This window comes from Lissotriton vulgaris, chromosome 6 (genome assembly GCF_964263255.1).
Source record: "Lissotriton vulgaris chromosome 6, aLisVul1.2, whole genome shotgun sequence".
Classification (NCBI taxonomy): Eukaryota; Metazoa; Chordata; class Amphibia; order Caudata; family Salamandridae; genus Lissotriton; species Lissotriton vulgaris.
This window is the reverse complement of record NC_141694.1, coordinates 1,593,018,497-1,593,032,630: the sequence shown is the minus strand read 5'-3', so window position 1 is coordinate 1,593,032,630 and position 14,134 is coordinate 1,593,018,497. Positions and strand designations below refer to the sequence as shown.

At 46.2% G+C, this 14,134-nt stretch overlaps 1 protein-coding gene across 1 annotated transcript in view; it reads right to left on the bottom strand.

The window, feature by feature from the left end:
• Positions 1-7,545: 7,545 nt before the first annotated feature.
• LHCGR (luteinizing hormone/choriogonadotropin receptor) overlaps positions 7,546-14,134 on the bottom strand; it is a 1,044,354-nt gene continuing 1,037,765 nt past the window's right edge. Inside the window, exon 11 of the mRNA XM_086925446.1 lies at positions 7,546-8,873. Coding sequence (XP_086781572.1) covers positions 7,649-8,873 — 1,225 coding nt within the window. The 3' untranslated portion in view covers positions 7,546-7,648. The remainder of the gene's footprint in view (positions 8,874-14,134) is intronic.

Sequence of the window (14,134 nt, the reverse complement as noted above, 5' to 3'; positions counted from 1 at the left end):
TGCCGAGTATGGATGAAAAACCAGCCAGTGTTACTGGAAGATGGTATAATTCTACATTAGATTTCTCTAGTACTTACCATCATATACGGTTGCATCTTGACTCAAAGCACTTGACATTATTATACCACAGGGTGCATTTTGTTTTGTGCATATTCCCTTTAGATCAGCATCTGCATACACGGTATTCATAGGGTCATGCAGCAGTTTTCCGATGATCTTGAAAATGTGATTTTTTTCCAGTATGATGTGGGCAGCAAGTAAGGAAGGTCATCATAACTTGTTGAAGAAAGTACTGAAAGTCTTGAAAGAAGCAAGACTGACTGGAGATTGGGAAATGTAAATATGCGGTTGAAAAAGTGAGTATTTGGGACATAGTATTTCCAGATATGGCATAACATTGAAAATTAAACTTATGGAGGCTATTGAGTACCATGTACCCAATATAAGGACCAGTTAAGATCTTTTTGTAACTAGCAGAATACTGTGCCAAATGTGTTGTAAATTTACACTGATAAAGTTCAACCAATGAGACTTTTAAGGAAACAAGGTCATAAGTTTGAGTGCACGCAAGAATGGCAAAAAGAGTTTGATATGGTGAAAGAAGGTACAGTGAATGTTGTGGAACTCAAGCCATTCGATGCACATGAGGGCACCTTTGTGGCAACGAATGCCACCTGCATGATTTGGGTACAGTGTTAATTCAGATAAACAAGGGTAATGAAAGAGTAGTAGCTTTTGCTTCTAGAACTTTGAGAGATGTGGAAATAAATTATTCCACCATAGAGAAAGAAGTGTTACCATGCTGGTGGTTTGTGCAACATTTTCAGAACTATGTGTGGGGTATTGAGCTTGAAGACAGTTCATAAACCTCTGGTAGATGTATTTACTACCAATGGAGCTATCAAGTTTGAGGACAGTTCATAAATCTCTGATACATGAATTTACTACCAACGGTGTGAGGAAGGCAAAATGGTCGTACCAGCTTCAAGAATTTTCTTTTTTCCTAAATATGTACCTTGGATTAGTAATTGCATATTAACTGTTTTTCTTGATTGCCGGTACAAGCGTGTGATGTTGAGCAAGAAGAGGACTAGATGGTAGCTGTTGTGAAGTGTGGTGGTTTGAGAGCCATATTTGAGGAGGAAAGGAAACTGACGTTGTCTAAGGATGCTGTTATGCAAAAGATCATTGAGTTTTACTACAACGTTGGTCAATATTTTGCGGGGAGATGGTGGAAGTGATTGATTGGAAGTCTAAATGGCATGAATTGTCTTATCGAAAAGATATTTTGAGAAGCAGTAACAGATTGTTGGTTCAATTGGAGTTGCATGGTAGGATATTGGATATCTGGCATGAGGAGCATGGTGCTGAGTCTGCCATGAAAAGGAAGGTACATGAATATTTTTGGAGGCCTGGTTTGGATTGGGATTTAAAAATGTTTGTGAGTGTGTGAGTAGTGCAAGTAGTAACAAGTCTCATAAGGAAAAAGAAACTCAGGTGGTACCTATTAGGTTTCTAGAAAGGAAATGGCAAAGGGTAGCGATGGTTGTGTATGGTCCATTTGAGTTGTTGAACACAGAGAGGAAGTATGTCATCGTTCTTGTGGACTATTATTCCAGATACCCAGAGGTGAGCCTTTTAAATGAAGGGAGGTTATGGAATGTCATTGAGTTTTGTAAAGCGGTATTCAGAAGGGAGGGATACCCTAAAGAATACCCTGAAGCAATGGTCACAGATAATGGTCCCAATTTGTGTCAGAAAAGTTTGAGGGATACTTGGAACGATGTAATGTGAATCATGGGACAATGGCCATTGGACATCCATGGGAAAATGGTTTGGTAAAAATGTTTACTAGGGTGTTAGGAGAACATGTGCAGTTGTATTTGCAGAATGGATTAGATTGGAAAGAAAAATTATCAGAAAACCTGTATGAAATTATAGACTAACTCCACATTCTAGTACTGGGGTATTGCCATTTTTGCTGTTAAAGGGACACACGCTCTGTACGAGTGGTGTTCCTGGGTGGATGAGCCTTGCTGAGTGTTGGACTTGGCCGTTTTTGCAGTGTCATCCCTGAACTTTTTGCCTTCCTCCTGTATGTTTTCTGACCAGTTGTTGGCTGTTGTATGACTCTGGTCACTTTACCACTGCTGATCAGTGCTAAAGTGCCTATGCTCCCCCTATTATAAATTGATGTATGGATTAGTGACTCCAATATGGCTTATTTGATTTAGTGTCAGACCCTAGTACAGTGCACTGCGTGTGCCCAGGGCTTGCAAATCAAATGCTGCTGGTGGGCTTGCAGCACTGCTTGTGCCACCCACCGGAGCAGCTTGTAAAGTGTGTCTCAGGTCTGCTATTGCAGAGCCTGTGTGCAGTCTGGTACTGCCATGTTTACTTGGCAAGTGAACCCACTTGCCAGTCCCTAAACCTTCCCTTTTATACATATTAGTCATCCCTAAGGTAGGCCCGAGGGCAGGGTGCATTGTAGGTAAAAGGTAGGACATGCCTTGATGTGTGTGGCATGTCCTTATAGTCCATTACAGCCATTTTCGTTTTTCACTATTGCAAGGCCATAGGCCAGAATGGGCAGTTTGATTATTTATTTATAAAGTTTTATATAGCGCGAACAAGATCCCGAAGGGTATCAGAGCGCTTTACAATAGGCAGAAAGAAAGAACAAGGGGATAGTATAAACATCAATTGGGAAACAGCAACCAAAATTGGAAGATAAAACCGTAAACAGGTGAACACATGAGAAAAAAGAAAAACATAGGAGATGATCCATTGTAGCTGGAGGTACCATGGTGATGACAGCAAAGTCAGATGAATTAGGTGTGCCTCCTCCCCTTATGGTAAGAATGTGCTCATTAGGAATCTTTTGGCTTCCAATTTGCAAGCTGTTGTCGAGGAGAGACTGCGTACTTCAGGTGGCAGAGTTCCAAATCTTTGGGGCACCACCGGAGAAGGCTCATGACAAGTTCTCTTTTTGTTAAGGACGAGAGGTTTCAAGAGGAATGTTGAGGCGCTTCTTGATGCCCTCTCCCCACAAGATAGTTCAAGTTTTTGCGCCAGGTGCGTAGGAGTATTGAGGTGAAGAGCTTTGGGCGCCAGGACTGCAATCTTTAGCTGAATTCAGGCTTCAAAGGGTGGCCAGTTGAGAGATTTAAGGACTGGGGATATGCGCTTGTTTCTTTTGGCACCTGTGACCAATCTAGCAGCGGTGTTCAGTGATGCCCTTAGTGGGGCCAAGGCGTATTTGGGTAGGCCACAGAGAGTAGCACTGCCATAGTCTAACTGTGGCAAAACAAGCGCTTGGATCACCTGCTTGAAATCACTTAGAGGTAGGAAAGGTTTAATATTTCTAAGGGTTCTCAACAAGTGGTTTGCTCCCTTACATACATTGCTGATATGAGTCTTCATATTCAAGTGCTTGTCTAAGGCGACTCCAAGCGAGTTGGCTGAGTCAATGATGATCGGAGTGCAATTGAAAGCAGTGAGGTGAGTCAGCCAGAGATCTAGCTTGGGGATGTGGTTCGGGGGGCGAGGGGGGGAGATGAGCATGAACTCTGTTTTGGAGGTGTTGAGTAGGAGATGGTTCTCAGTTAACCAATTTTGAGTAAACGCGAGTATCGAGTTAAGTGAGATGATGCTTTCCGGGGATTACATTTTCAGATAGAGTTGTGTGTTGTCAGCATACATGTGGAAGAGAATGTTCGTGTTTAGTGCGTTAGCTAGAGGTTCTAAGAAAAGGTTGAAGAAGGTCGGTGAAAGGGCGGATCCTTGCGGGACCTCCATGTGTACTGGAGAGGGCTGAGAGAGAGAGTGATTTGCCTTGGCGCTTTGTATTCGATGCCGAAGAAAGGATGAAAACCATTAAAGCACCCGATCCAAGAAACCTATTCTGTTTTGTAGGATGGATAGGGGGATGTCATGATTAACTGTGTCGAAAGCTGAGGAAAGGTCAAGGAGGATCAGTAGGCAGGATTCATTTTTGTCTAGTATTTTTAAAATTTCATCCATAACGAGTGTGAGGGCCGATTCGGGGCTGTGTCCCTTCCGAAAACCAGATTGATGCTGGTCAAAGAGTTGGCAAGTCTCTGTGAGCACAGAGTTGGGATTGCATACATTTTCAAGGAGTTTCGCTAGGGTGGGAATGTTGGAGATAGGACGGAAATTATTGAGATCAGATTCGTCAGCATTGTTTTTTTTTTAGAATCGGTCAGACCTGGGTTGCTTTAAGGCAGTCAGGGATTGAGCCTTGAGATAAAGAAGCATTTAAAATCCTGGTCTAGGTGTGGATGAGAGTGCTCTTGATTTCCTTGAAGATGACCAGAGGCAACGGGTCACTAAAGTGGTTAGACAGATTAATAATCTGTAGAATTTTTTCGATGCCACTTTCACTAAATGGGGAAAAGGTGCCCCAAGACGCATTGTTCTTGGCTATCATGAGGGTCGAGTTACAGTTTTCAGAGACGTCATGGGTCGCCGTCGCATCACCGGAGAAGCGTGTCGCAGGACCTGTCGTGGCTCCAAAGATCGAGTCGCTGCACAGCGGTCGGGCGTGCGCGCATCTCACCAACGTTGTTGTATCGTAACCAAGACGCCATCTTGTCGCATTGCACAGGAAAAGAGTATCGCATCGAGGTGCCATCTTGACGCATCGCTCCGGAGAGCAGTAAGAAACCAACGCATCCCCTCCCCACACAGTAAGGAAGCCGGCATCAACTCCCCTGCACAGCAGTATGGAACAAAAACATCCACTCCCCTGCGTGTAAGGAACCAACGTATCACCTTCCCTGCGACCCTTTTGTTTTCTTTGTTACGCATTCAAGGTACATTGAGAGTAAAGAGTTGCATTTACAACTTGAGAGAACTGAGCTATTTTATAACATTTTAGAGTCTATTTTTGAGTACAGTATTGCGGATTTTTGTTGTTTGGTCTTGTTAAGTCTACATAAAAATACTTATTTTTATAATACAACCTGTGTGGTGTCCATCTGTAGTGTTGTCACTGTATTCCTGTATGTGTTCACAAATGCTTTACACACTGCCTCTGAGATAAGCCTGCCTGCTCATGCCAAGCTACCAAGGGTGAGAGCAGGGGCTATTTTAGGAGTGTAGCCCTTACCCTGACTAGACTCAAGGGTCCCTATTAGTTCAAAGGTACCTACCTCTGCCAACTAGTGACCCCCACTGTACAGTAAGTACAGTAAAAACTAAAGAAATACACCATATGTGGATCTAAAGAGTTAGAGGATGTGGTTGGTGCGTATAAGAAAAGGGACTATGTAATGTGCAGATATTTGGGTGGAGTAAAAAAAGGTTAATCTAAATGGTCAGGACCAAAGCGGGTGTAAAACTGTGAGGTTTACAGTTATGTTGGAGGATGGGAATGATGGAATGTGAGGAATGTGGTGAAGTGTTGGGAAGTTGAGATGAAGAAATGAGGAGTAGATATGTGCATGAGTTTAGAAGGGCAAGAAGCTTCTCCTGGTGATGAACTAACTGCAGCTTCGGAACAGCAAACATCTTTGACTGGTAAGCAGGTCAGATTGACAGAAAGAATGTATCTGCGAAGAAGTGCACGTCATAGGAATTTACAAATGAACATTAGGAACGGGCTCCCAATATGAACCATGTTAAAAACAGCATTATGAAAGAGACAAACCAATAGATTTTTAAAAAGAACGCTCACCTACCAACCTAGTTGGTGACATACTTCATAATACGGTTTCCACCTAGGATGCCAAGTGCATCCTAGGTGTGCTATGAGACTTGATTACAGCGGAGTAGGATTTTTTTTTTCCTGTGAGTCAGAAGTGAATTATCAACTATCTCCAGAGAACCCCTCCTAAATATGAGAATTTCATTAATGGGAACCCGGGAGATGGTTGAAAATGGACTGCGGATGTTTTTGAGGTTATAATGGATCTCGGCGAGGGGGCGGTGCCTGCAGTCACACTTTTATCAATGTCCACTGTCCGTGTTGCATACCTACTTCGGCCCTTGTTACTCGCTTATGAAACAAATTAAGTATTACGTGTGGGGTAAAAACCATAAGTTACAGTTTCACACAAATAGAGGAAAATCCTCCTCACTTTTCAAACACACCTTACCCGCGCATGTTCACACTACACCAAAGATTGAATTTCTGTTGTCGCTTTCATTATTTGGTCCTGATTAAAGCCATCCGAATGAAACCACATTTGGCTGAAACATGTAGACCAGTTAAAGGATGTATGAGATCATTGTTACGTCAAAAACCTCTGCAGTCCATTCCCATTGGTTTGTCTTTTTCATAATGCTGTTTTGGGGCGGGTGGGCTGGCTCACTGCAGAGGGAGCAGTGATGGTTTGCACTCCCTATGTGCGCATGACGCTTTGACTGGCCCTGTAGGACCGACCAAACTGTCATGAACACTTGCCATGTTCTCCATTGGGCTGTGCTGCACAGCCCCGTGGAGAACATGCCCAGCCTTCCCGGGCACTATCATGACGCTGCTTCTGCTTCCGGTGCTTCTTCCAGCAGAGAAGGAGATGGAGGAGAGACGTGAGAGAGGCGTGCAGAGGAGGCGGCGGTGGCAAAGAAGGGAAGTATTTTTTTAAATGTTTTCATCCCTCCCCTGTCCTACCACCTCCATTCACAGTTGGCCACCACTGGCTATTTGGAGTTCAATTAGTGAATGACGTTTCGAATGACGTTCAAATACCCTTGCTAAAGATAGAAAATATTGAATTCAGTTTTCGGCTTTGGGATACCTTGAGATGTATTCAGTATTCCTCCAAAATTTGAAATAGTTCCGTTTTTTTAAAACTATGCTTCGCAAAAAATTGTTTTGGCAAAACCAATAGCTCTGCAGTAATCTATAACGCCGAGACCTATTGGCTTTGTCAGCGTTTGTTGTATGATTGTACCCACACGTTCAGATGAGTCAACCTGTTGTTTCTCATGAGTTATTTATCACGTTTTGACAGGAAGGCAGTAACTGCACTATTATGTAAAAATATTTACTTCTATACTACAGATCGTTTAGCGAGTGTACCATTGTTGTGACTTTTGAATTTCCATCCTATTCACCTTACATGCAGACGGAGTCCATCCTTCTATGCAGACTGATTCAGTGACTTATTTGTGCCTGCAACAGATGCGGCCAACATGACACTCACAGAAGCGGCATTGGAATTTGAAGTAGTCTGTCAATGTTAATATGCAGTGCCGTATTATTTTTTAAGGAACCAATGTCAAAGAAAGGGGCATCAGAACCCTCTCTCGCTTGACTAATTTAAGAGGAACGGCGGGGCTATTTTGATTATGCAGAAAGGAATGTATTCACATTTTACCTGCATATTTAAAGCTTATTTTGCGACGTAGTGTATAGTGCATATCAGCAGAATTGTATCGAAATTGTAATTTACAGATTCTTTTTATTAGCACATAATAATGATTTCCATTTCTTTAAACATAGATACAAAAATAATTTTTACAACATTTACCAACTTAAAAATAAAGTTACCTATTAAACATCTCAAGTATACATCTAAAGTAAAAGCACATTATTTTATAATACACTGTTTAAATACTGTGGAGTGTTAAATCCCTGGGTTGACTTTGCAGGTATGAAATTGAAATTCTATGATTCTCTATTTCAGTAGTTATAGTCCTCCTTCTTTGCAGTTACTTTTATTGTGGCTGTAGAATATTGACAATCGAAAGTTGTCAGATGAATGTCTGCTCGAGAAGTTTTTTTTGACCCACCACATGAGTGATCAATCTTGCAGTTGGAGGTATAGGCCGAAAAATGATTTACTCTGTAAAGTTCTGCCTGGGTTTTGCAACACCCAAATCTACTCATCAAAAGAAAGAAATCTCTTCGAAATGCTTTTGTAAAAATTGCATATAAAAACGGGTTTGCACAAGAGTTCACTGGATAAAATAAAACAAGTAAAATTTTAGAGTTTGTCACAGTGATGAGAGGTACTTTAAAAGCAGCAGATATAGCAAAGAATGATATCGGTGCCATACAGGTAAAGTCAGTGAAAATCAACACAGCCATTTTTTTGGCAATTTTTGTATCTTGATTTGTAGTTGTCAGCTCCGGATTTTGAACTGCAATATAAATTTTAATGTAACATGCACAGATAATGATAAAAGCAACAACATTAAGGACTAAAGTAAAGATAATATATGCCTGCGACAATGTGGTTTCTACGTCCATAGGCAGGCATATGCTAACTTTAATGTAATTGCTGACGCCGAACAGTGGGAGCAATGCAACTACAAGAGAAAATAACCAACCCCCAAACATGATCATTATGGCATGCCTTAATCTGATTTTTCGATCTAACTGCATTGCGTAAGTGATTGTATGCCATCTTTCTAAAGTAATAACAGTTAATGTATAAACTGAGAGTTCACTTGAGAAAACTGTGAAAAAGCCAGCAGCACTGCACCCGCTACCTGTTTGCCAGTCAATTGCATGGTTATAGTACTGGTTCTTTGTTTGAGAGTCAACTGAGGCAATAAGCAGCAAATAAAGCCCCATGCAAAAATCTGCAAAAGATAGGTTGCACATTAGAAAACGTGGTACTGTGAGTTTGTAGTGACTTGTTAGCAACACGAATAGAACAACTGCATTTCCAGCAATGGCAAGGATACTAATGAACCAAATCATGATCCGAAGAAAGTCGTATCCCATGATATCTTCACAAGGATTAAAAGCATCTGGCTCTGGAATGCATGTGAGCTTTTTAGGATTACATATGTAGTCGTAATCTGCAGGTATCTCGTCATCGAAGTTACTTGATGCAAACGTTTGGGATATATTCTGCTCTTCATACCATGAGGAAAGGTTGAAAAACTCATCCTTAGGCCTGGAATGAAATTAGACATATATATAAGAAGATTCCATGATACATCATTCAAGGATAGATGGTAACAGAATTATTACAATTTGCATCGGTTGTCATTTTTGATACTGTTGATTCCTGCAGTTGAAATCTTGTATGCTAGTTAGTACTAAACCTGTATGACTCTGGGATTTTGATATAGAACTTGGATTTATGGGTGCTGTGAGAATCCATTCAGTCTATGTATTAAATTATTCTGCAACAACTGAATGCACTAATTATGGACCCTCCTTCAACTGGAAATGTTAGCAGAACATACGTCAGTTTGTGAATGGATAATATCGAATAAAGTGTCCTCAGGCACAGGACATGCTTTTAGGATTTCACCTGGGCGTTTGTATTTGCTATGCTCTTGTTACAAATTAATGCTGCTACGAATTTTTGAGAAGTGCTCTGCATTGAAGCTTACTGTTTGACGTAAACATGTTTGCTATTTTCGCTCTCAGATTGTCATCTATAAGAGAATTCATCAAACCAAAAAGCATTGATTTGGCTAAGTAGTCTACAAAGAGGATTTTCGCATACTTCTGTTTCCTTATCGTGCTTTAATTGCACGACTTTTAAAAATAAAGTACACCTCGCAAACCAGCAATTGCTGAAGTAATCGGTACTAGAACACGGCCGGAACGGTATCTCAGAGTACGGGCTAGGGATAATCATGATTTTTAATCTACATTTTTCATTGTCATTGCCTCTTTCAAGTAGATAGAACATTGTAAGCTTGACGCTTCTCCCTTAGAGAAAGTTAAAATATCCCGAAAGTGACACCACTGATGGTCAACCATGTGAGCATCTAGATGCGGAAGGATTTCTAAAGTCTCAAAGAGGTAACTAGATCCGTATGCACTAGAGCTACCCAACCTGAACTCCTTTCAAATGGTATGTGTACAGCTGAAAGGGTGGCTAAATGAGTGCAGAAATTCTCCAACAATATGAACTCTTTGAAGGGATGAAATAAGCTATATTAAAGCAGTATAGTTCCTGCTAGGACAATTTGACATCTCATTACTTTTAAACAATATGATGTGTATTTATTTGTAATCAAGACTAGAACGCATTAGCGAATTATATATTTCTCATAATTTGTGATTAGCTCAGCTGGATCGAGGGGCATGGAAATAAAATTATTCAATGAAGTAAATGACACAAGGTCCAGCTGAGAGCCATACTGAGTGAGTGGAAAATAAATTGTTATATAGTGTCACAAATGAGGTGCAGGCAGCCAAAGGGAAGTGTGAATGAGATCATGCTGGACTGCAGCTGATATGCGGCCAAATCAATGTGAGTGGCAATGAAGTGATACAGGGTTAGGGAGGTGTCAGAATTAGATGATAGAGGGCCACCACAAGGTGTTTGTTGACAAGTGAAATGCTAAATAAGGTCATGGAAGGCTTCAAATTAGATATGACCAGACTGAGGAGAGGGGAATAGGATTATGGTGACTTTAGTCAACCAGTGAGATGAAGACATACCAAAGTCATCATTCAGTTTTTTTGGTTCAGGACAGCTTTCCATTGAAAAGGGCATTTTTGATTTATACATTTGCCCTCTGTTACCAGATTGCCACTAAAAAGCTAAGGGTGGCAGTGAAAAAAGATGTGTTTTCCACTTTCAGCTTCCACAGGAAATATTGCTTGTGCCTTCAGCAAAACCCGTTGGATGGGTTCATGCCAAACTTATCTGAAAGAGACACGTTAGTGATAGATTCCTTACCTTAGAATATCCCCAGGCGTCAGACTGGATCCGGAAATTTTTGCGTAGCAATACTCCTGCGCGTCGGTAGGCGTCGTCTGCGGCTCCGCGTCCGTCGTTGGCGCCGGAATGACGTCGTCGGAGTACTTAGACGCCGCCCATGCGCGCTGACGTCAGTTCTTCTTTTTTCCGCGCCAGCTAGCGCAGATCCGAAAGAAGCTCTACGCCCAGTCAATTTTTGACTGAACTTTTTGTTCTTTTGATCACTCTTTTTTGTCGAGTCTTCGACTCTATCGGTGCCAGGGATGCCCGGGTTCAAGCCTTGCTCGAAGTGCGATCGACTCATGTCGGTCACGGACCCCCATCGCCGGTGCCTGAAGTGCTTAGGCCTCGACCATGACAATTGAACCTGCTCCGACTGCCGGGCTCTGACGTCGAAGGCTAGGGGGGAGCGGTCCCGCAAGCGACTCGAGCTGAGGCAGTCGACCCCGCGCCGCTCCCGGTCCCGGTCCCACGGGAGGTCGAGGGACAGGTCGCGAGGTCGGAGTCATCGAAGCTCCGGTAGTAGACACCGGTCGTCTGGTTCCAAGTCCTCAGGTAAGAGGCATGAGAGGTCGGAGCGACGTCATCGATCCTCCGACCCACCCCGACGCTCGCACGATGCGGCCGGGGCCTCGGGCGACACCGCCCACGCGGCTCCGCGGGAGTCGCTCGGGTCGCCTCCTGCCCCACATCTTCGGGTCCCTAGGCACGGCGCGACGCCGGAGGAGGTCGAGAGGTACCTCATGGCCATGAGGGCCCTCCCTCCTCAGTCAGTTCTCGTGGCGCCTTCGGGCCAAACGGCTCCGTCTGGAGGTCCTAACGGGTCGGGCGCTTCGGCCCCGACGCCGCCGGCGACTTCGGTCTCGGCGCCGCAGGACCTCGCCGGATCCGGCTCCGGATCCGGGACGTCGCCGGTCAACCTTACGACCTCACTGGCGCCGTCCCCACGGGTGTCGCCCCTGGTGCCCACTGTGGTTGCCGCCCCCAATGTTTCCTCCTGTCTGACTCAGGCGCCAATTCCGTCGGCCTTTGGGGATTTTTATGTCCACGAGGAGGTCCTGTCCACTAATCCTGGTTTGCAGGACACAGGTGACAAGGAAGATTGGGAGGGGTCCGAGGACCCTCTGGCACTAGATTGCCAGTCTCAGCAGGACTGGACATATGAGCTTGGGGAGGCCAGTGGTCTTGACACTTCGCCAGACACTGGATTTAGCTCACCTCCGACTGTGGCTTCGGAGGCGGGCTCTACGTATAGTGTAGTGTTGACGAAGGCAGCTAAGGCCTTAAACCTTAAGCTCCCCGTCGCGGCCGTGAGGACTAACCTCCTCACAGAGGTCCTCAAACCGCAGTCAAGCTCCAGTGAGCCCCTGCTGCCGTTCAATGAGGCCTTGTGTGACGTTCTTGTGGGCACTTGGTCCAAGCCCGCCACAGGTCCGCCTGTGGATAGGAACGTGGCCAGACGCTTGCTTTTTGGCCACCCACCCAACCCCCGAGAGTCTGGTCATCCAGGCCTCAAACTCCCAGACCGCATTCCCGTCGGCCCCGCCCAACAGGGAATCCAAGAGATAGGAACAGTTCGGGAAGAAGGTTTTCTCGTCTGTTAGCTTAGGGCTGCGGTCTGTGAATACCGCCTGTGTCTTGGGCCGCTACACCCACACTCTGTGGGACACGGTTGCGGAGGTGCTGCCACAATGCCCGGAGGAGGTCCAGGCTAAACTCGGCCAAGCCCTTGCGGAAGGCCGAGATGCAGCACGTTTTTCTATCCGGTGTGGGCTGGATACAACGGATTCACTGGGCAGGGCGATGGCAACGACAGTGGCGGTTCGACGCCACGCCTGGTTGAGGTCCGCCAACTTCTCGGCCGATGTCCAGGCCACGCTCCTGGACATGCCGTTTGATGGCCGTCGCCTCTTCGGCGACAAGGCAGACCATGCGCTGGAACGTTTCAAGGACTCCAGGGCTACGGCCAAGTCCTCGGGCCTCATGGCCCCACGCCAGCAATCGGGTGCCTTTCGCTCCTTTCGTGGCCACGGAAGGGGCGCCCCCCCACATACTGCCAGCCACGCGCCGCAGAATGTCCAACAGCGTGGTGGCGGACGTGGAAACCGCCGTGGCGGCGGTCGGGGACCACGGCGAGGCCAGTCCACACCTCCCTCAGCAGCACCTGCCTCCACAAACCTTCCTAGTCCGAGTTTTCAGGCCCATGTGACGCCTGTGGGAGGCAGGATTCACCATCACCTCTCCCACTGGCACACAGTCACTTCGACAGGTGGGTGCTGCAGATTGTCCGAAGGGGCTACTCCCTCCCCTTCGAGGCATCCCCTCCATCCATGCCACCGCAATGCCACCGCGTGTCGGGGGATCACCTGCAAATTCTGCAAGAGGAAGTCACGGCCCTCTTGGCCAAGAGGGCCATCAAGCGCGTTCCTGGGCTAGAAGTAGGGTGTGGATGTTATTCCCACTACTTTCTGGTGCCCAAGAAGGGCAAAGGGGGCCTACGCCCTATCTTGGACCTGCGGAACGTCAACTGCTTCCTCCAGAAGGAGAAGTTCAAGATGCTGACTTTGGCTCAGGTCCTGGCTGCCCTGGACCCGGGAGACTGGATGGTAGCGTTGGACCTGCAGGACGCTTATTTCCACATCCCCGTCCTGCCGGCCCACCGGCGTTACCTGCGGTTCACGGTAGGCCAAGAGCACTTTCAGTTTACCGTGCTCCCCTTCGGCCTTACCAGCGCCCCACGGGTGTTCACGAAGGTGATGGCGGTGGTCGCAGCTCATCTGGGCAGGCAGGGGGTATCAGTCTTCCCCTACCTCGACAACTGGTTGTTGAAGGCGGGCTCGCCCCAGGTAGTCGTCACCCACCTCCAGACTACGGCCGATCTCCTGCACTTGCTGGGGTTCTCCATCAATGTGCCGAAGTCACACCTGTGTCCCTCTCAGAAGCTCCTCTTCATCAGAGCGGTTCTCGACTCGGCGCAGTTTCGGGTTTACCCACCCGAACAGTGGGTTCGGGATATTCAGGCTCTGATTCCCATCTTCCAGCCGTTATCCCGAGTCTCCGTCAGGTTGACGCTGCGGCTTCTGGGGCTGATGGCCTCCTGCATCCTTCTGGTGCATCACGCCAGGTGGCGGATGCGGGCTCTGCAGTGGGACCTGAAGTTTCAGTGGGCCCAGCATCAGGGCAACCTGTCCGATCATGTCTTGATCTCGGAGGGCACTGTGAAACAACTGCAGTGGTGGCTCACGGACCGCGACTGGGTCAGTGGCAGATCCCTCTCCCTACCCCACCCGGAGCACGTGGTTGTGACGAACGCGTCCCTCCAGGGCGGGGGAGGCCATATGGGAGAGGCGGAGATCAGAGGCCTCTGGTCTCTGGCGGAGTCCCGGCTCCATATCAACATGTTGGAGCTGCGGGCGATTCGTCTAGCACTGAAGGCATTCCTCCCCTCTGTCCGGGGGAGTGTAGTGCAAGTGTTTACCGACAACACCACC